A 22,017-nucleotide genomic window follows, 5' to 3' on the forward strand; every position below is an offset into this window, starting at 1 on the left:
ACCACAGATTTTCCCACCATCTCGCCTTTTAGTGGCACTGTTTCTCCAGAAGGTAAGGGCGCCAAAACAAAACAGAAACAAACGATACGGCAATTAAAAGCAGACACCGTTAGTCACGTGGGAGAACAAACGGGGATAAAGCACACTAGCTAAAGAACTACGACTGCGCCTGCGCAAAGCCCTAGGTTCGCCACAACCATCTGCGCAGTCGCAGTAGGGAGGAGCGTATTGCTCTATTGGGGAGGTTCCTCCCTGTTTTTCCTTAGCGCGCGGCTTGGGAGAAACATCTCGCGAGACGTGTGAGTTCTCGCGGGAACAGCATTCAAAAAGCCCCGGCGCTTACCAGAGAACTAGCTGAGTGAATGGGCAGACGTCTCTGATCGTGAAGTGGGGCGTACCTGGGCGCGGTGAGCCCTCGTCTCGAGCGGCTGACTGCAGCCGCAGGGGGAAGGGGTGAAGAGAGAGGTACGGGCAAGGGTCCTGGAGGGAGGTGCGTGTGGAGAGGAGCTGTGGGTGTGGCAAAGGGAGTTCTCTGGGGAGTGGGGAAAGCGAGGCCTAAGGCAACTTGGGGCTGGGTCACGGCAGAGGCCTTTAGCAGGAATAACTTCTTCCGCGGAACCCGTTCTTCTCAACCAGGTTCCGAGCCGGTCTCAGTCCTCCGTTGGGCCGGGTTGCCACCTCCGGGTGTTCTGCGTCTGTACGCAAGGCGGGGTGATAACAGGTCCGCCCGGTGCTACTCTAGCCACTGGCCACTAGTGACAGTCTGAATCGAGAAGCGTCGTAACATGTAAGATGCACGCTGAATTTCGAAGACTACACAAAAAGAGGAATAGCCCGTTAATAATTTTTATAGAGATTACATGTTGAAATGAAAGTGTTTTGGATGTATTGGGCCGAATAAAATATTACTAAAATGAATTTCACCGTATTTACTTTTTTAACCTGGCTCCTAGGAAATTAAAAATAACATATGTAGCTCGCATTCTATTTTCGTTGGACATCGCTGCCCCAGACAGCTGCGTGTGAGATTCTAATTGTTTTTCATCCCTTAGCTGGTTTAATAGTCTCAAAAACCTTGTTAGGTAGATGTTACTGTCTACTTTATGAATGAGTAAAGAAGACCTTAAGTAAGTTGTCCAAGCTCATGCTGCCAGTGAGTTGTGGAAGCGGAGTAAGATTCAGGCAGCCAGCCTGAATCCCCAAGCTCCCTGCCTCCTAAATATTTTGTTAGGTTTCTGAGAGGCAGAAGAGTCGTTGCTCCAGGCTTTGGAGCTGGACCCTTGTTCCCATCTCAGCCACTTACTAGTTGATAACCCTGGCCAAGTTACCAAACCTTTCTGTGCCTCAGTTTGCACCTGTGTGAATGGGGGAAATATACTTAAGAGGGTTGTTGAGAGAATTAAATACATATGTAAAGCACCAAGTACAATGTCCTGCACCTATTAGCTGTAGTTATTCAACCGTCTGCCTCTTTGCAGATTGATAGATTAACTCTTATTCATCCATTAGACCTTTGCTGAAAAGTTACTTCCTCAGAGAAGCCTTTTGTGTTTATACTTACCCTACTCTGTCCCCACCCCACTTCCCAGTTTAGGGCAGTGCCTCCATGTTATAGGCTCAGATAGCCTGATACATCTCTCCCTCTTGCGCTCACCACACTCGCAAAAACTTTACAGTATTTATTTGATTTAATGTCTTTCCACTAATAGACTGTAAGATTCAAGAAGACAGGGGTATTGTCCAGTTTGGGGGTCATCATTGTGTCCTCAGCAATAGCATAGTACCTGGTACCCAACACACAACAGAAATTCTAGTAAGTCTTTTGAATGAATGAGAGCTAGTTTTTTGGCTTCCTTGACATTACTGGCCAGGATGTCTTAAGGCTAGCTCCCTTTTTTTTTTCTTTTTCTTTTTGTAAATTTCAGTTATAATAATACTTAACTTAGGTCCATCAAGAGAAATCTCCCCTATTTTTTTGTAAATTTCAATTATAATAATATTTAACTTAGGTCCATCAAATGAGATAACTCATTACTGGCCAGGATGTCTTAAGGCTAGCTCCCTTTTTTTTTTTTGTAAATTTCAATTATAATAATATTTAACTTAGGTCCATCAAGAGAATTAAATGAGAGAACTCATTTGAAGCACTCTGCCTGGCAAATAGTAAATCCTCAACAAGTATATATTATTATTAATGCAATAATTAGTGCCTAGCCCCATCACCAGGCTTTGGAACTTTTTAAAGTTTATTTTATTTTGTGGGTGTGTGTGAGAGAGAGAGAGAGCCAGTGCCTGTGAGTGAGTAGGGGAGAGTAGAGGGGTTGAGAATCTCAAGCAGGCTCCAAGCTGACAGCACATGGAGCTGGTGTAGCCTGATGTGGGGCTTGAACGTATGAAGCATGAGATCATGACCTGAGCCGAAATCAAGAATCAGACACTTAACTAAGCCATCCAGGCACCCCTGGAAAGGTCTTGTGTTTTAGAGCAGTAATTGCTAGCCCTGGATAATGTAGGATACCTTTTGTTTCCTTCTGTCTTCTAAAACTATGTATCTCCTTCATCTTCGTTCTTACTTAATGACCTTGCTTCTTGATTCACTGATAAATTGGAGCAGTTAGAAGAGCACTTGTGCAGACTCCCACCACTAATCTACCTACTTCTCAGTGTCTGTGCCCATATACTTTGCTTTCCCTTTAGATGAAATATTCATGCTCCTTTCTAAACTCAGTCCCTGTACATTAGACCTCATTCTCTTTTCATCTCTCTAGCAGTTCCCCATGACTTCTCTAGCATCAGTTTTTCTTCTCTCCTGAATCTATCCCATACATACAAGTGTGCTGTTATTTTTTACTAATTTTTTTTTGTCTTTGAAAAACAAACCTATTCCCTCTTCTTCTACTGCCCTGTTTATCTAGTCTCCTTTGCAGCAAAACTGTACTTGTTTCCTATTTTCCCACCATTCTCTCCAACCCATTTCAGTTGATTTCCAGGATAATACATGCTCTTGGTTTTCCTCTTATCTCATTGGTCATGCCTGAGTATACTTTGCTGTCTTCTTTCCACCTCTTAATGGCTCAAACCCGGGTCCTCTTCTCTTTAATTATGCTCATACTCTGGTGACACCAAGGCTCAAGGATTTATGTTAATAATTCCTCAGTTTATATTTCCAGCCCAGATCCTTCTACTTGTATAGCCAACTGGTTACTTGACATATTTCATGCCCAAAACATAAGCCCCTGAGTTTTGTTTTGTTTCTAGTTTATTTATTTATTTTGACAGAGGGAAAGAGAGAGAGAATGGGGGAGGGGCAGAGAGAGACAGAGACTCCTAAGCAGGCTCTGCACTGTCAACACAGAGCCTGATGCAGGGCTCAAACTAATGAACTGTGAGGTCATGATGCTTAACTTACTGCACCACCCACACACACCAAGTCCCTGATTTTTTAAAAACAATTTTTCTTCCTAATTTTTGATGCTTCAACTGATGGCAAATCTGCTCTACTTGTTGCTCAGGCCAGAAGCATTGGAGATATTTTTGACTTTTCTCTTTTTTATACACCTCACTTTTAATTGTTAGAAAATCATGTTGGGTTTATGTCCAACCTTCATGAAGAATTTGACCATTTCTCCCCACCTCCTATACAATCATCCTTATGTGAGCAATCATCTCCCTTGGTCACTTAGTCTTTTTGCTTCCGACTTGCTTCCCTCCAAACTATTCAACATAGTAGCCAAAATGATCCTTTTAAATGTATCAGCTCTCTACTCCAGACTTTGCAATGACACCCAATATCACCCAGAGTAGAAGCCAAAGTCCTTGCAATGGCCTGATAAGCCTATTCTTTTCTCTGACTTAAATTCTTTCTTGTTCATTTCTTGGGTTTCCTTCTACTTTAACGTTACCCTTCTACCTCTACTCCCTTTTCTTTCTGGAAAGAGGTACATGCCTAATTCTCTTATACTCTGCAAGGCTTTGCTCAGAAGTCACTTGAGGGCTTTTCTCCCAATACTTATTTTAGACTTCATCCTACTTACAACACTCCTACCTCTTCCAAGTTCCCTTATCCTGTTCTTTTTTTTAAATTTTATTTCCACTTTAATGCATTTAATTATTATACTACTATTTCTTGTCTTCTCCCACTGGAAGGTAAGTTTCATGAAAGAAGAGTGCTTTTTCTTTTGGTCAGTTTGGATTCTGATGGATCTCAAATGCCCAGAATGGAGCTCAGCACATAAGGCTTTAAGAAATATTTGGCAAATGAATGACTACATTGACTGGAGAGTGGGCAAACACCTTATTAATGGCCTATTGCTCTTTGACTGCAAAGCTGAGTTTAAATCTGGCCTAAGAGACTGGGACTATTTTGGAAAGGATCATGAATAAGGTTGAGTTACAGTGGAATGTTTCTATATATAATGTTTCAGTCATTGATTAGAAATCTAGAGAGAAATGTTCTTCAATTACTCTGAACATGATTCTGTTTTGCTTGTCTTTGTATGAATAACTAGGAAAATACTAGTGACCCTGTTACCAATAAAGCAAATTTAATGTTGAAAATTTAATGTGTTCAAGAAGTTAACACTGTTTTGAAAAATTATAGACCTGATATTCTTTGCCTTACAAACCTCAGTCAAAGCTGCCTTTTTATATTTTAAGTAGCACTTGTGTTGCTATTAAGTTTCTTAACTTCTTTCATTGTTCTCTTGATTACCTGTTTAGTGATGTATAAGACCCATCCAACCTCAGCATTTAAGGAAGCTTAGGACACAACTGAACAGTTACCTGCATTTCTTAGAAACAAATGTGTTCAGGTTGTTGGATTTTTTTCCCTTCCCTCTGTTTGATTTGGTCTCAAATCAGGTAATGGAATTAACAAGACCTTCCTTTTAGAACAAGAACGCAAATTTGACCATTTAAAACCAGGAATAAAATCTTTGATGCTTTTTTTTTCATATGGCAGTAGTATTAGGGAAAAAGATATATCTATTTTTTTTATTATTCTCATTGTACGGAGTATTTTGTTTACCCTTAAGTACTTTCATTTCCTCTGTGTACAGTAGACCAGAAGCAAAAAAAAAATCATGGAGGCAGATATAATTGCCGATCTTCGATGCAAGCTCAAAGAGGTTGAAGAAGAGCGACTAAAAGCTGCACAATATGGTTTACAACTAGTGGAGAGCCAAAATGAATTGCAGAATCAGTTGGATAAATGTCGTAATGAAATGATGACCATGACTGAGGTAGGAACCTGGACTCCTGTTTATAAGGATTAGCTCCTCTGTGCTTAGCTATTGAAGATTTTTATTGTCTAGAAATTATTAATATTAGTTTGATTCCATTTTGAAGATTTTAGTTCTAGTTCCTATTACCCCCATCTCTTATAAAAGGGACTGAAGTAAATGAATTCCTAATATTCTTTCAGACTGTGTGTTCTGAATTTGAAAAATTTAAGGTATTGTTCTCTTTAACACATATTGGATTTTAGGTTTTATTTTGTCTGCAGTCTTCCTTGGTGATCTCACTCATTTCATAGCTTTAAATAATATCAAAATGTCCTAAGACACTATACCAGGTCCTTAGTTTACCCTTAAAGTCTAGATTTGTGCATTCAGCTGCTTACTAATGGACACCTCAAAGATAATCATTGATTCTCTGCTTGCTAACAAAACATTCTCTTGCAGTTTAGCTTACTTACTAAATATAATTTGGGCCAAATTTCTAAGAGTGTTATTAAGTATCGTTTTGTCCCTTATTTCTCATGTTTAACCCACTAGGCAGCTCTAAGAACTTGACCATCCATCTATGTTATTGCCATTCTAATCCAGACCACCATCATCTATCCCCTAGACTACTGTAGCCTTCTAACCAGGTTGCCTGCTTCCCTCATTGCCTTTCATACCATTCATTCTTCATAAGGTAGCCAAGTGGCCATTGAAAACTAAACAAAAGATCTTGTTACAGCCCTGCTAAAATCACTACTATGGGGGCATCTGACTCTTGATTCGGTTCAGGTCACGATTGACCTCATGGTTTGTGGGATCAAGTAATTGAGTCCTGTGTCAGGCTCTGCACTGACAGTGTGTCACAGAGCCTATTTGGGATTCTCTCCCTCCCTCTCTCCCTGCCACCGCTCCTGTGCACACATTCTGTCTCCCTCTCTCCCAAAAATAAATAAATAAACACTAAACACACACACACAACTATGACTTCTGATTATATTTATAACAAAATCCAATCTCTTTTCCTGGGTTTGCAGATTTATATGTGATGTGACCCATGACAACCTTTTGACCTCATCTTTAACTACTTTCCCTTATTCTTAGCTATATTAGTCCTGCCTTATGGGCTTTACGTGAGCTGTTGCCTTCATCTGCATTGCTCATTCCCCGCCCCCACCCTTGAATTGAATCATCACCCTTTACATTTCTGTTAAATGTTACCTCAGCTAAGAGGCCTTCCCTGACTATTTGTAGAGTTACTGTCATTCACTAGTTCAGCTAGTTAAATCAGATTGTAAGCTCCATGAGAGAGAGAATTTTGTTTTTCTTGTTCACTGCTGTATACATAATGGCTGGCACACATTTATTGAAAGAATGAATGAATCTGTTTTCCGTTGTATGTAGTAAGTGCTCAGTAATATGGTAAAACTTTGATCTCAATATTTAAGTATAGCAAATAAAAATAACTTGCTTATTTTTCTCTTATTTAATTTTACCTTATTTTTAAAAGCTTATTGAAGGTGTTTTGAACTAATGCCTTTTCCAGTCTTTAAACTTCCCTGTCAGAAGCAAAAGCCCTCCTAAATCCTCCTTTTGTCTCTGCACTGTATTCATTTGAGAACCATTTGTGAACATTTCTCAGATGACTACATTAGGAAAGTAAGGGCTAATTCAGTAGTTCATTTTTCACCTAGTCCACTATTTTATTTTCAGAGTCATAAATAGAGCATATCATTATGAAACCAAATAATTTTCACTGGGAAAACTAAAATGCTATTAAATATTTGTTTGTTTGTTTTTCTTCACCCTAGCAGAGATTACCTGACATGCTGACAGTCCATGAACACCTTTTACTTCCTTGACAGGGCATAGAAGCAATTACCACATGAATAGCATGGACTAAAAGACTCAGGGCTTTTCTTAGGACTGATTACCTGCATACTTATTTCAGATCTAATACGTGCTGGTTACATAGAAAGCAGCAAAGAGGTGAAACAGGAATGAAACAGCTCAAGGTGAGAACTGCTTATATATGATGGCTTTAAGTTATTTTTATGTAACTTAATTATAATTAAATCTGTTTTCAGAATTATGAACAAGAGAAATATACTCTTCAGAGAGAAGTTGAGCTTAAGAGTCGAATGTTGGAAAGTTTGAGCTCTGAATGTGAAGCTATTAAACAGCAACAAAAAACACAGCTGGAGCAATTGAAAGAACAACTAAGCAGAAGCCATGGACAGGAAGTGAATGAACTAAAAAATAAGGTTTGAATCTCGTATGTCAAAACAAAAATATTTCATGCTTATGGAATTAACAATCTGTAAATTTGAGGTGATGATGATTTTCTTAATCTCATCTATTCGAAATAGCTGAGATCAAGGGCTCTGTCGTCGTAATGTTGGGAGTGGGAAAACTGAGAAACAAATTTGCCTGGGGGACTTGTATTAATAGCATTGTACTGATTAAATACAATTATTTAATTTCATTAACTGGGTATTTGTATGGAGTTTTAGTTTAGAGACCACTATGACCTTGCTCATAGTGCTTAGTATGGCAGTACCCTTTTAGAAAGACTAGTCTCCGAGTTTTCACTGCAACTAGTGATACACTTTGTAATTCTACAGAAGAAACTGGTAGTTTATTTATTGTTAATTAACATACAATAGAATTGATATCTTGTAGTTTATTGAAGGTAAACCAGTAACATATGATGTGCCTCTTATAACATCTCCTTAAGGAAGATACCATGATTGTCTCCGTTTAACAGATGAAAAAATCAATATTTAAACAGACTGAGTAAGTTGGACAAAATGACAGAAATCAGTCAAGACTTGAACTGAAGCTGTACTTAGTCTAATGACATGTTATACTGGCTTCATTTCATGCATAAAAACAAACTGTCCATTCTTTTTTGGTACCCCCAACTATCCAGTGCCTTCAGGTTACTTCTAAGGAATCCATAACCTTTATCATGGCTCTTCTTTGTATAGAGCCCCTACTTTCCAGAGCCCTTTCTATAAAACCTCTCCTGACTTTTTGCCTATTTTCTCAGAAGCCTGTTTTCTAATTTTCATTGTTTTATGTAGTATCTTTTAAGATTTCTATATGTGTATACCATCTATACTGTTAATTAATTTCTTTAAATTGACTCTCTTTTTATATGTTTTCTCATTGTAAGTAATGATGTCATTGAAATTATATATTTGAGCTGGTTATAATTTTTTCCTAAAATGTAGTCAGACAAACATGACTATCAAAATATGCTTTCATGTGAAACTTAGATTCGTCTTACATTCATTCTGGCAAACAGCAATCCACCTTGTCTGAAACTAATCTAAGTTGAGACATCCATGACTGATAATGATGCATTCTTCTTCCCCCACTCCCCGCCACATTATTTTCATTTTAGCAGTGGCTTTCATTATCTAAACAAAAAAGAGTAATGTAAGAAATATTCAGAGTCTGAGGCAAGGCCGCTTATATGAGAGACAGCTTTTGTTGGAGCAAAGACTAAATTAATCAAAAAATATTTTTAGTCTTAATAGATGTTCTCAAGTCGCCTGTACCAAAATTTTGACGTTTTATTTTAAATCTTTCACTTCTCTCTCATATATAATCTATCAACAAGTTGTAACAATTTGATCTATAAAACATACATCTATGCTGCTACCATTCTAGTCCATCATCTCTCCTTCAGACTACTATTGTAACCTTCTATCCAGGTAGCCTGTCTCTATCGTTGCTATTCATACCATTCACGCGTTACACAATAGCCAAAGTGGCCAAGAGTTCAGACTTACACTGTGATTATTTATATGGACTATTCTATGTTTGTAAGACAAAGTGTATCACTATGAAAAGATGCCTAGCCTTGGCCAAATAGGAAGCCCTAGTAGTCTCATCATGTAATAAATTTGGGTCAGTCAGTCATTTGAACATAGATCATTGAGCTGAAATTTTTTTTTCACATTATGAAAATAGGAAAGGGAAAGCAAGTCAAGAGGCTCTTATGTTTTTAAATAGAAAACAAATATCACGATATAGTCTAAGGAAGTTGATACACAATTGAAGATAATTCAATATAGGTGATAATTATAACCTGAACATCAAGCAGTTTTTTTATTGACAACAGAAATCATTTACTGAATGCTAGGTATTATGCTAAATGTTTTATCCACCTGATCTCAGCTGAGAGGCTCATAATAACCCAGTAATGGTTGATACATCACTTAACTAGTTTTACCTGCAAGGAATGAAATAAGCTAAATCTAGGCTTTACCTTAAAACTTCATTCTTCTTCTCTAAGTTTGTTCCCTTTAAATGATATATTTTTAGTTTCCCAAGAGTTAGTATTATATGAAAGTGTAATTAGTTTTGTTCAGCTTGACTGTCTTCCAAATAGTTATACTGCAGTTACCAGAATAATTTGTACTGCAACTATATATTCTGCTGACCTTCAGTTACCTTTTGATTTTTTAAGATTGCAATCTTTTTTTTACTTTAGTTGGAAAAACTGAAAGCAGAATTAGATGAAGCAAGGCTTAGTGAAAAGCAGCTGAAGCACAAAGTAGATCATCAGAAGGAACTCCTCTCAAGTAAATCAGAAGAAATGCGAATAATGTCTGAGCGTGTACATGAAAGTATGTCTTCAGAGATGCTGGCTCTTCAAATTGAGCTGACTGAAATGGAAAGTATGAAGGTAATTTTTATGGCATGTATGTTCTTAGGGCTTTTTTTTTCCTGTATACTTTTCTTACATGGTTTTGTTATAATTTTAAGGCTAAAATACTTTTTGGCTTAATTTTGATGTAACTAATTAAAAAATATTTTATTGAGTTTTTAGATGGATGCATACTAAAGCTTTAAATTATGTGATTATGTAAGGCAGACTACTTTCAGATTAATGAAACCTCTGGAAAAATTTAGAGTCATTAATTCTGATCCTAGTTTGTGTCTAAAAGTCTTATATAAATGTTGGTTTCATGGAAGTTGATATGCATATGAATGTAGTTTTTTTTTCAGTATAGGCTGAGGTTAATTAAAAATTAAAGTTTTAAATTCATACGAGAGAAAGATAGCTTTTCATTTTGTTCCCTGCTGAAAAATTTAATAATTTTTATTATTTTTTGATGTACCTTACAACCTTTGACTAGTTCTTTAGTTTTAGTTTTAAACCACGGCTGATAAACTGAGCAGCTGCTAAATGAAAGATTTATTGAGAATTTCCTCTTTTTCAATTCCTGTTGAATAGACTACCCTCAAAGAAGAAGTAAATGAACTACAGTACAGACAAGAACAACTGGAACTTCTTAGTACTAATTTAATGCGCCAGGTAGACCGTCTTAAAGAAGAAAAAGAGGAGCGAGAGAAAGAAGCAGTTTCTTACTATAATGCCTTAGAGGTACTGTGATTACAATTACATTATCTTTTCCAATTTATAATAAGTTGTTTCCTTATTATAGAACAACTTATTAAGTTGTTAAGCTAACTTAACCCCTGTTAGCTAAATTGTTTTTGTTTTTTTGTTTAAATTTAGAAAGCTCGTGTAGCAAATCAGGATCTTCAGGTGCAATTAGACCAGGCCCTCCAGCAAGCGTTGGACCCCAGTAGTAAAGGCAACTCTTTGTTTGCAGAGGTACCTAACAAATACTCCATTGATTAAATTGGCATTTCACTTAATAAAAGAATAATTACACATGTTAATATTTTCTAGGTGGAAGATCGAAGGGCAGCAATGGAACGTCAGTTCATCAGTATGAAAGTCAAGTATCAGTCATTAAAGAAGCAAAATGCATTTAATAGAGAACAGATGCAGAGAATGAAGGTATAGAGTTATCATCATTGGAAATTTATTAAACCTATTTTGTATCCATATTACATGTACAAATATATCAAAGAAAGCGTCTTTTCATTCAGAGAGCATACTTAGTTATTTCTAGAACTACATGATTTTAGAAAAGAAATCTATATTTTAAAATTTACTAAAAGATCTATTATATTTTATTTGAAAAATTAATCTTTAGTAAATATTAGGAGTAATATAGTTAGCATCCATTGATAGATTTTTTTTTAATGGTTACTCAATAGATTTGCCAGAAATATATAAATGTTTGTATAGTAGGGAAAAGAGCTTGAAAAGTTTTTATTTCCTGCTGTTGGCCTGGTATCTCTTAGCACAGCCCTAAAGTTCCTACTTCAATGGAAACTAGCTCTCTCACCATTCTTCAGTCCTCCTGCAAAGGCTTATTAAAGAGTGAGATTTAGATTTCCTTTTCTCACAGTTCCTTAAGTCAAGCATATAGGCTCTTTTGATTTTAAGGGTTTTTTGTTTGTTTGTTTTTGTTTGTTTGGTCATTTTAGTCAAACAGGCAAGTAACAGAAAAACATGTAGAAGTTATAAAGACTGTAGTATTGTACCCAGCCTTTAGAATCCTGATCTGTTATGCTTAACTGGTAACTGGAAGTCTGGAAGAGCTTCCAGCCTTTTATTTAGGATGGTGAGATTTACAAAGAAATATGTTAAGTCATAATTAAACTTCGGTGTTAGATGAACTTGAGATTGAATCCTAGTTCTGTCACTTGTTGGCTATGGGACCTTAGACAAGTATTTTTACTTTTCAGAACATCAGTCACCTCATCTATGAAATAGACATGATAGAACCTCCCTCTTAAATTGTCCTGGAATTAAATGAAAGCATAGTAAACTGCTTACCCGGTGCTTGGTTTATAAGGAAGTGCTGACTTAATAAATAGCTGTGGCTTTTAAGGATTTTGATTGTGCTGCCTGGTTTACTGAGGCTCTCCCCTATCCAAAATTTAAAGTTTTTTAAATTATCTCACATTTGCTTTTTGTTTTCTTTCAATGTTTGTTGTGCTACTATTAATCTACCAACATCCCCATGATATTCTAAGCTATCCTTAGAAACAAGTAGCATTTTGAATCTTCTTAGGCTAAATGTGTCTAGACTCCAGTCTGAAGTGGAACAAAATATGGGTCCTTAAAAATGTTAGAAGTCGGGGCGCCTGGGTGGCTTAGTCGGTTAAGCGTCCGACTTTCGCTTAGGTCATGATCTCGCGGTTCGTGGGTTCGAGCCCCGCGTCGGGCTCTGTGCTGACTGCCAGCTTGGAGCCTGGAGCCTGTTTCAGTCTGTGTCTCCCTCTCTCTCTGACCCTCCCTTGCTCACGCTGTCTCTCTCTCCTAGAAATAAATAAAACATTTAAAAAAAAAAATGTTAGAAGTCATCTTTTTGTCTTTGTAACCATTACTAGAACATAGTATCATTGTTTCCTTTACTCAAAACTATGTTTAAACTAATTGATACCTTTTAGAACTTCAAAACTTTCTGAAGGCAGAAAGGAATGATAGTTTTAGATTCTAGTTAATTTCCTTTCAGTTGGTATGCAACTCCAGATTTAGGTGGAGTCATTATTAGGTAAACTGATTCCTGCTCTTAAAAAAATTTCTTTATATTTATATTGAAGATTCCCTCAGTGTCCTTAGATGACGTTTACCTTTGCTTTCTATCCTTGTCATTTGTGAATCTCACCTTTATAAATGTAAGAAGCTTCATAATTTCTCCCACTTAATACTATTGAAGTTAATCAAAATTTTAGAAAAACCCCATCAGACCCTTAATGACAGCGCATATGATGAGTAAAGTCTAACATTACAGGATTTGAGCACGTTTATTTACCAGTTAAGTAATGCTTCTGGATCATAGCCTGTTCAGTTCAATGTTATGTTTCATAGAAGTACAAATACTTGTTATAGATATCAGTTACTACTCCTAAGTATACTCAAATAAGTACTCAGTTATATCTGTAACTAAACTTACTGATACAAACATTTTCAAATTATTAGATTATTAAATTAGACATACCTAGTTTTGTTTCCAAACTGAGTTCAAGGTAATATAGTATAAAATATACATTACATCAAAAATGTGATCATCAGGGGTGCCTGGGTGGCTTAGTCGGTTAAGTGTCCGACTTTCGCTTAAGTCATGATCTCGCGGTTCGTGGGTTCGAGCCCCGCGACGGGTTCTGTGCTGACTGCCAGCTCGGAGCCTGGAGCCTGTTTCAGTCTGTGACACCCTCTCTCTCTGGCCCTCCCCTGCTCACGCTGTCTCTCTCTCTCTCCTAGAAATAAATAAAACATTAAAAAAAAAAAAAAATTTAAAAAAAAAAAAAAATGTGATCATCAGAATTTTCCTCTCCCTAACTCAGTTCTGTGGGGCATGGGGGTGGGATTGTAATTTTTTTTTTCCAGTTACAAATTGCCACATTGCTACAAATGAAAGGATCTCAAACTGAGTTTGAGCAACAGGAGAGGCTGCTTGCCATGCTGGAGCAGAAGAACGGTGAAATTAAACACCTCTTAGGTGAAATTAGAAATCTAGAGAAATTTAAGGTATGTGTTACCCCTTGAATAATGCAGCCAGATTTGGTTTGAATATCTTAAATCAGTTGACCCTTGAGCAGCACAGGGGTTAGGGATGCCCACCCCTGTGCAGTCAGAAATACGCATAATTTTTGACCCCCAAACACTTTATTAGTAGCTGTTTATTGGAAGCCTTACTGATGACATAAACAATTGATTGACACATATTTAGTATATGCATTATATACCATATTCTTGCAAAAAGTAAGTTGGAAAAAATAAAGTGTTATTAAGTTATAAGGATGAAAAAAATACATTTACATTACTCTACTGTGAAAAATTCACATGAGTGGACACTTGCCATTCAAACCTGTGTTGTTCGTGGGGTGCCTGGATGGCTCAGTCAGTAAGCGTCCAACTTCAGCTCAAATCCTAATCTCATGGTTCATGGGTTTGAGCCCTGTGTCAGGCTCTGTGTTGACAGCTCAGAGCCTGGAGCCTGCTTCAGATTCTGTGTCTCCCTCTCTCCCCTCCTCCCCCAGTCATGCTCTGTCTCTCTTTCTTTTAAAAAATAAGCATTAAAAAATTAAAACAAAACAGAACTACAAAAATCTTGTGTTCTTCAAAGGACAACTGTATTAACCTAATGTGTTATTCATTGTGAGTAATAGAATTGTTGTTTTCTTTAGAGTTTATATGAAAGTAAGGAATCTAAGCAGCCCGTCAGCTCTGACACTCCAGAAGATAACACCTACTATACAGATTTACTTCAGATAAAGCTTGACAACTTAAAGTGAGTGTTGGGTGGTTGGAAAGATGGCCACACTTTTGGCTTGTAGTAAATAGTATTAGTGACTATAAATTTTTGTTTTCAAATTGCCAAAAGAAATTCAGGAAAAGAAGAGCAACAAAAATATATTTGTGGCACATGAGATATATTGAAGATATAATTAGTGTTGGTTATTGAAGAAAAAATATTTTTAATAAATAATTAAATATTTTAATTTCTTTGTGTTTAGCTTTTTAGACTGGTAAGTAAAAAGAACTTTAAGACAGAAAATGTTTTCATACTCTAAATTTTTCAGGAATAAATATCACCTAATTTAAAACTTAGAGGAAGTTATTTGTATGTGCATTACTGTGGAAATAATATTTTGCCCTTTTGTCCATTTCCTTTGAAATGGAAATACACATATATATAAAACATTTATACATAGTGTGTGTTATTTTAATATTTCTTGATTATTCTTTTTGTATTTATATAGCAAAGAAAATGAAAGCACTAAAGGTGAATTGTCTATACAGCGAATGAAAGCATTATTTGAGAGCCAACGGGCTTTGGATATTGAGAGAAAACTTTTTGCAAATGAAAGATGCCTCCAGCTCTCCCAAAGTGAAAATATGAAACTGAGAGCTAAATTAGATGAGTTAAAACTGAAGTATGAACCTGAAGGTATGCATATCTCATTTATTTTGTTTTTTAAATTATGAGACGCCCTGAGAAATCATATCAAGTTCTTTTCTTACTACAGCTTTATGCAAATCCCATTACAAATAATTTGTGGTTATGTATCTATATCTAATAAAACAGATTTACTCCTACAAAATATGTACGAAAATTCAAAGAGAACTGGGTACTGGGTATGTATGAATATGATAGACATTCTGTTGGATATGTGTATATTAGAACCTAATAAGGTTTGAAAACCTTAGAGACTTTTCCATTTAAGATTGCAGCATCTTATGTAATACCAAAGAGTTTGATTTTGTTGAGGCAACTGATATTTGAGCACTGTATTAGTTAATATTATTTATAGAAAACCTAAAATAATGGAGATTTAAACAAGATAAGTATTAATTCTTCCCCTTACAGAAGTGTGGAAGAGACATTCCAGGACAGGTCAGAGTGTCAGGATCTAGGCTTCATTTGCATTGTTCATCAGTATAATCCTTGAGTAGAATTGAGTCATGTGACCTTACCTCAGAAAAGCTGAGAAAGGCAATCTTGATTCTCAGGGGCTATATTCCCAACTACATCTTGGGATTTTTTTTTTCCTAAATGTAATAGACATATAGTATGTTATTAGTTTCAGGGGTATATCATAATGATTCAATATTTATACATTATAAAATGACTCCCCCCCCATGATAAGTCTTTCACCATGAAAGTTATTACAATATTATTGCATATGTTCTTGGAGGCTCTATTATTGAGGAAGACTAGTAGGACAGATGTTAAAGTAGCAAGTCTAATCACTGAGGTAGAAGATAGCCTTAATATATAGGCTCTGCATCTTCTATACTAAAAAAGAATAGTTTTACTGTCTGCTTGTAAATTAAAAAATAAAAGGCCAAAAATAAAAAAGGCTAATAACATGATGGTTCTTAGAGGAAAAAAAAAAAAAAAGTGCTGTTACATGTTTTAGGTTGTAGATTTTCAGCCAATTTTTGCTCCTATGTTGTTCACATACCTAAGACTATCTTCATTATTATCTGTGACTCATGTCATTCTCAACAGTAGTGGGGAGGTTGTCAACAATAGTAAGGTTTTTTATAGTTTAAAAGGCTGCTCTTCTCATCCTTTTTTCCTTCACTGATTCTAATAGGCTTTCCTACTTAAAAATTATACATTATGAATTTCAAAGGTCTGCTGAACTGAACACTGCAAACAGAGGAAAGTATTATGAATCTAGTTGATTCAGGGAGAATCTAGTTGATGCAAGAGAAAGGGAAGATAATGATTTAAAAAGAGCAGTGTAGAGCAAGAACACCAACCCCATGTCCAGCCATGGTTTCTCCCAACTTTACTAACAATTCTGATTTTGAAAATGAAAAACACATTGGTATGAGGATAGGGAAAGGTATTAGAACAATTAATTCAGTGACTGTAAATAGACCTGCAGAGGGGGTGGAATGATGTTACGTTAGGCAGTGGGGGTAGAAGGCTGTTGCTGTGTAGTCTGCACTGAGACATACTATGGTTTGAACTTGGGAGGTATCCACAGTAGAAGTACTCAGATTTTTAATATATTTTCTGGATGGGGCTAATAGGCACAAATTGCCATAGAGAACTTGACTTTTTCTTCGCATGTAATCATTACAACACACAATATTGAGTGGAGTGGATGTTTTTAATCCCCATTTTACAGATAAAATAAAGCTCAAGAGGTTAAGTATGACCTTTCTCAAGGTCACCCAGCTGCAGAGTACTAGTATGAGGATCTGTATCTACATTCCTTGACTCTTAGCCATTGTATCCTTCCTACCTCCAAGCTGAAGACTTACAAAGCCCTCTGTAACTTTATCACAATATCGGAAGAGAACATATTAAGTGTTCATTCAGAGAGCCAAATCTTTTGAGTTCCCAAGGAAAATTTATAGCCAGATAACCTTTAAAAGATATAATTAGTGAAGTCCATTAAAAACAAAAAGGATAGGGGCGCGTGAGTGGTTCAGTCGGTTAAGCGTCTGACTTCAGCTCAGGTCATGATCTCACAGTTCGTGGGTTCGAGCCCCGCATGGGGCTCTGTGCTGACAGCCAGCTCAGAGCCTGGAGCCTGCTTTGGATTCTGTGTCTCCCTCTCTGAACCTCTCCTGCTCAGGCTGCTTCTCTCTCTCTCAGAAATAAGTAAAACATTAAAAATGCTAAAGTTTAAAAAAAGAATAAAAGACAGAAACAATGTATTTCAATAAAGAGATAAGTGGGTTTTAAAAGAATGAAGAAAAGGAAAGGAAAAAACAATGTAACTAATTCTATCCTTTTATGTTTACCGTGTCTTTGCTTTGACTTAATGACTTAACATATTTTTAATGTTTTTATTCTCAGAGAAAATTGAAGTGCCTGTGCCCAAAAAGAGACGTGAGGTCCTACCTGTGGATATCACCACCCCCAACAGTGTCTGTGCCGAAAGTGCTGTAGAGGAAGAAGTTTGTAGATTACCACCTCAGAGAGAGGAGGCACAGTGCTGTCCCAGCAATTCAGAAAATAACAACTTGCAGATAGAAAAGACAGCTTCTATAAATACACCAGAAGTCATTCTCTCTCCTCACAAAAGTCTGCCCCTGGATATTCAGCCAAGGAAGGAAAAGAAATGTGTAAAACTTATAGGAGTTTCAGCAGACTCTGAACTCTTAAGTGAAAGAAGTGGAAACACCCCGAATTCTCCCAGGTCAGTGTCCTTTTTTCCTCAGGGCAACCAGCAGACCTCTCCATCCCTTCTCTACCGCTGCATGAACTATGCTATCTGGTTCTTTATCTATTTTCTTAGTATTGCATGTAGTGTAATTCCCCAATTTCATCTGCCTACCTTCAACTTTTTTAAAACTTTAAGAAAAACTAAAATGATTGTAAAGGGAAAGGATTCCTGAATAAGAAAGTTATTTTTGAGAGTTACACTTCACTATTTCAAGAAACAGGTATACCACAGTCTAGTACACCTCTGAATGTTTTGTTGGTTTGAAGAAATGTGCAGTTGGTTATTTTCCCCCTCACTCAAGAGTGACCATGAAAGAAAAATTAACTTACCTCCTAAAAGGGCTTGCTGGTATTCTAAGAAATTTCAGTCTTCTGGAAACTGTTAGGTGAAACTTTTTTATGGCTTTTGAAATTGTTTATCCTAAGTCTACAAGAATCAGCTTTGATTTTTAACATTTTTTAATATCAAAGGTAATTCATTTTCATTTTTATATCAAAACTTCAAAGCCTCTACTTTCTACATGTTTGAGTTTGAGACTCAAAGAAGTGTCAGACATGTGTCTATAGGAATTAACATTTTAAGGGCCTTATCTTTAAAACAAGTTAAAATAATAGAGATCTGAAGGTAAGAGAAAGTGAGTGAAAGGAAAAGGTAGGTTAACAGTGGCTGAGGTTAGGGTAGAATAAGATACAAGCTCAGGGTAAGTGCAGCAGGAAGAAGAGTAGGGAAAAAAGAAATGTATGAGAATGGAGAAGGTAATAAATAGATGATGAAGGATGTCTGTAGACAATGGAATGATAGATGCATTTAAAATGAGTATCTTTAGATATTTAAAAATTAAGCATATTGATGTGAAAACGGGTTAGATTGTCTGCTTATTGAAAGGAGATCTTTAAGGTACTACTAAGGCTACATGAGTCTTTGATGGGAGGATACAGAATAAGACATTTTACTAGTATGCATTTGAGTTAATATAGTAAGGCATAGCCCACCTTTGTAAAAAGGCTGTTTTGTATGTTTTACCTGATTTTTTTAATAAGTCTTCAGTGCTACTAAATGTACTGTACAGTGAAAACACCTCAACATGTGAGCTGCTATTATTATTAAGAGAAGTACGGCTGACCCTTGAACAACATGGGTTTGAACTGTGCATATCTATTTCCATGCAAATTTTATATATATATATATATATACAATACATTATTGTAAATGTGTTTTTCTTATCATTTTCTTAACATTTTCCTTTCTGTAGATTTACTATAAAAATATAGTATATGTTGTTTGCATGTATAGGTGGATTAGGAGGAACTTAACGGAGGACCATGGGGGAGAAGAAGGGGAAAAATAGTTGGAGAGAGGGAGGGAGGCAAACCATGAGAGACTCTTGAATTCTGAGAACAAACTGAGGGCTGATGGGGGTGGGGGAGAGGGGGAGAGGGATTATGGGCACGGAGGGCACTTGTTGGGATGAGCAGTAGGTGTTATATGGAAACCAACTTGACAAACTGTTTAAGGAAAAAAAAAAGAATATAGTATATGATACATATATGAAATATGTTTTAATCGATTTTTTATGTTATGGGTAAGGCTTCCAGTCAACAGTAGGCTATTAGTAGTTAAGTTTGGGGGGAGTCAGAGGTTACCTGAGGATTTTTGACTGTGCAGGGGTCAGCAACACTAACCCCAGGATTGTTCAAGGATCTACTGTAATTCATTACTCCATTCCTTGAATTTTTATATAATAACATTATGACTATAAGTGCCATAAAATAAAAGCCTAACATTCTCAAAAAAAAAGAAGTAACTTCAAATAAATTATGTCATTCACAGACACACACACACACACACACACTTCCAAGTAGTTCTGAATTCAGTAGGCTATGTTTGTATATATGTGATTCATTGTGTAAGTGTACTTGACCGTTGTGTATTTCTTAAGGTTAAGTTCCAGAATTGATCAGTGCAGACCTTGCTATCTGTGTTGTCATCGTTTCTTTTTCTGCTCCTTTTTGCTTGATAAAAATTACTTAAGCAAATGTATTTAGCTACTTGTTTGACTCAAATTAAGTAGCATGTTGGAATTTTGTCTGACTAGTGAAACAAAAACAAATAAAATACCACAAAACGTTTGTTTTTGTGTATGAGTGAGTCCATCTGCTAACTCAAAGCGTTTCCAGCCTTTTGCTCTCTGCATGATTAACTTAGACACACAATACTATGATAATATTATAACAGTAAAATAGGGGTTTACTGGGGACTTCACTTTGCATGCTTTATAAATTTAATTGATTCTCTTGCTATAAAAGCTTTATAAACCTTTTAAAATGTCTCTCCACTGTTTATTTTTTCTTAAATTATTATTCTGCTAGTTGAAATTCAATTTCAGTTTTGTGTTGTTTTCATGAGACAAACTGGCGTGTATTCATTCAGCTTAGGATTCCATGTTATTTTTATCTTGTGTTTGCCTTTCGAATGTCACGTTAACATTAAAATTGTGCTCTAGCATTCAAATTTTTTTGGTTAGGTGTGCTTATAATAGACATGCCGTTATATATTCTTTAATTTACACTTTGTCATGACTTTTCTCAACCTTAAAAATATTTCTTTGGACATTTAAAATATTAAGTCTGTTGACATAAAAAGTTTCTTTTAAAGAGGCAGTGACTTAGTTTTCTTAATGGTATTGGAGTCAACTATAATGTTTTCTTCATATACATACAAAAAATTATGTCTCATTAGAGGCTATTATATGAGAAAATTGTTTCTTCTGTAATTTTTCTTAACCATATTTGAATTCAGAGTGGATGCTTTAATGCCTGTAGGTTAGCTGCTGAATCAAGGCTTCAAACAGAAGTTAAAGAAGGGAAAGAAACTGCAAGCAAATTGGAAAAAGAAACTTGTAAGAAATCACACCCTATTCTATATGTGTCCTCCAAATCAACTCCAGAGACCCAGTGCCCTCAGCAGTAAGGACTTTTCTTTAATGAGAGTAAGGTACCACTTCCCCGAAAGGTTGATTTGGAGCTTTGTTAAGATTGTCTTCATTGGAAGTATACTACCTTGTAGGTTATTTCTTTTCACCTGTTGTGCCAAGACCTGGCATTTTCATGTTCCTCTGACCAAATGTTTAAAATTTGGTTGTGATTCTAAGCAGGAGAGTTCCTTAAATGATGACTCTTCCTGGAACTTCTGTGAGTTACAGTGAATAAACTAATAACTGAAGGAAAGTGTTACTATAAATTATTTGTTGCACCTGTATATGGATTTTTAAGTGTCATTAACACATAACCTTCAAAATCACACACAAATCATTAACTATTACATTTCACTATGCATGTTTTAATGAACTTAGTTTTTTACTATCTTATAAAAATAGAAAACTTAGTTTAAAAATATATTGTAACTGGATTTTATCAATGTTTAAAGCAACTTTGTTTATATTTGTATTCATGTACATGGTTTAAATTTTATGTCTCAAGCATATGAAAAATACAATTATGAAACTTGAAATAAAACTGCCATAAATTATCCCCTTTCAATTTTTTTACTCTGTATAGATAACACATTGTTATCAAAAGGGGATAAAGGAAGTAAAATGAAACTTCAGAGATTAATTCCTTGGTACATATAATTTATATGTATATATAATTTATATAATCATATACATACACATAAAATATATATTTTTAATTCTAAACTTTCCAAATAAAGATTTTTTTCCTTTAAATGATAAAAACTTCGTCTGCAAGTTAATCTCATTTATATATATGAAATTTCAAATATATATATAGACACATACATATATGCATACATCCTGTAGGTGGGTATATCTATTTATATAGAGAGAAAGAGTTAAGATTTTGGCTTATGTGATTATGAAAGCTGGCAAGTTCAAAATCATCAGGATGGGCTAGCAGGGTGGAGACCCAAGAAAGAGCCAGTGTTACAGTTCAAGTCCAAAAGCTGTTTGGTGCAGAATTTTCTCTTGCTCTGGGAAGCTCAGTCTTTTGTTTTAAACAGGATTTGAAATAACTGCATACATAGACCCATTCACTTTATGGAATGCAAACTACTTTACTCAGAGTCCACAGATGTGGATGTTAATGTTAATCTCATCAAAAAACACTCTCACAGAAACATCCAAAATAATATTTGACCACATATCTAGGCTCCTTAGCCCTACCAAATTGACACATACCATTAACCATCACAGTTGGCTAGA

The 22,017-nt window shown here is 35.9% G+C and overlaps 1 protein-coding gene across 5 annotated transcripts; it reads left to right on the plus strand.

Moving 5' to 3' along the window:
* Positions 1–324: 324 nt before the first annotated feature.
* SPDL1 (spindle apparatus coiled-coil protein 1) lies at positions 325–21,022 on the plus strand. 5 transcript variants are annotated; one of them, XM_039235768.1, is made up of 12 exons: positions 325–465; positions 5,058–5,240; positions 7,307–7,483; positions 9,724–9,918; positions 10,471–10,620; positions 10,756–10,854; positions 10,933–11,043; positions 13,489–13,629; positions 14,289–14,392; positions 14,865–15,052; positions 17,426–17,768; positions 20,618–21,022. In XM_039235768.1, the coding sequence occupies exons 2-12, from the start codon at positions 5,082–5,084 to the stop codon at positions 20,763–20,765; spliced, it is 1,815 nt and encodes a 604-aa protein (XP_039091699.1). In that variant the 5' UTR covers positions 325–465; positions 5,058–5,081; the 3' UTR covers positions 20,766–21,022. The 5 variants fall into 5 exon arrangements, with proteins under 5 accessions (XP_039091699.1, XP_039091700.1, XP_039091697.1 ...); XM_039235769.1 differs by lacking the exon at positions 13,489–13,629; XM_039235766.1 differs by lacking the exon at positions 20,618–21,022 and having other exon boundaries at positions 17,426–17,967.
* The last annotated feature ends 995 nt before the right edge of the window (positions 21,023–22,017 follow it).

Source organism: Hyaena hyaena, unplaced genomic scaffold (genome assembly GCF_003009895.1).
Source record: "Hyaena hyaena isolate Hyena2069 unplaced genomic scaffold, ASM300989v1 scaffold_102, whole genome shotgun sequence".
Lineage (NCBI taxonomy): Eukaryota > Metazoa > Chordata > Mammalia > Carnivora > Hyaenidae > Hyaena > Hyaena hyaena.

Coding starts and splice junctions, on each gene's coding strand:
- SPDL1 (XM_039235766.1), top strand. CDS start 5,082: ATGGAGGCAGATATAATTGCCGATCTTCGATGCAAGCTCAAAGAGGTT. Junction 5,241..7,306: donor AAATGATGACCATGACTGAG/GTAGGAACCTGG, acceptor ATCTGTTTTCAG/AATTATGAACAAGAGAAATA. Junction 9,919..10,470: donor CTGAAATGGAAAGTATGAAG/GTAATTTTTATG, acceptor CCTGTTGAATAG/ACTACCCTCAAAGAAGAAGT.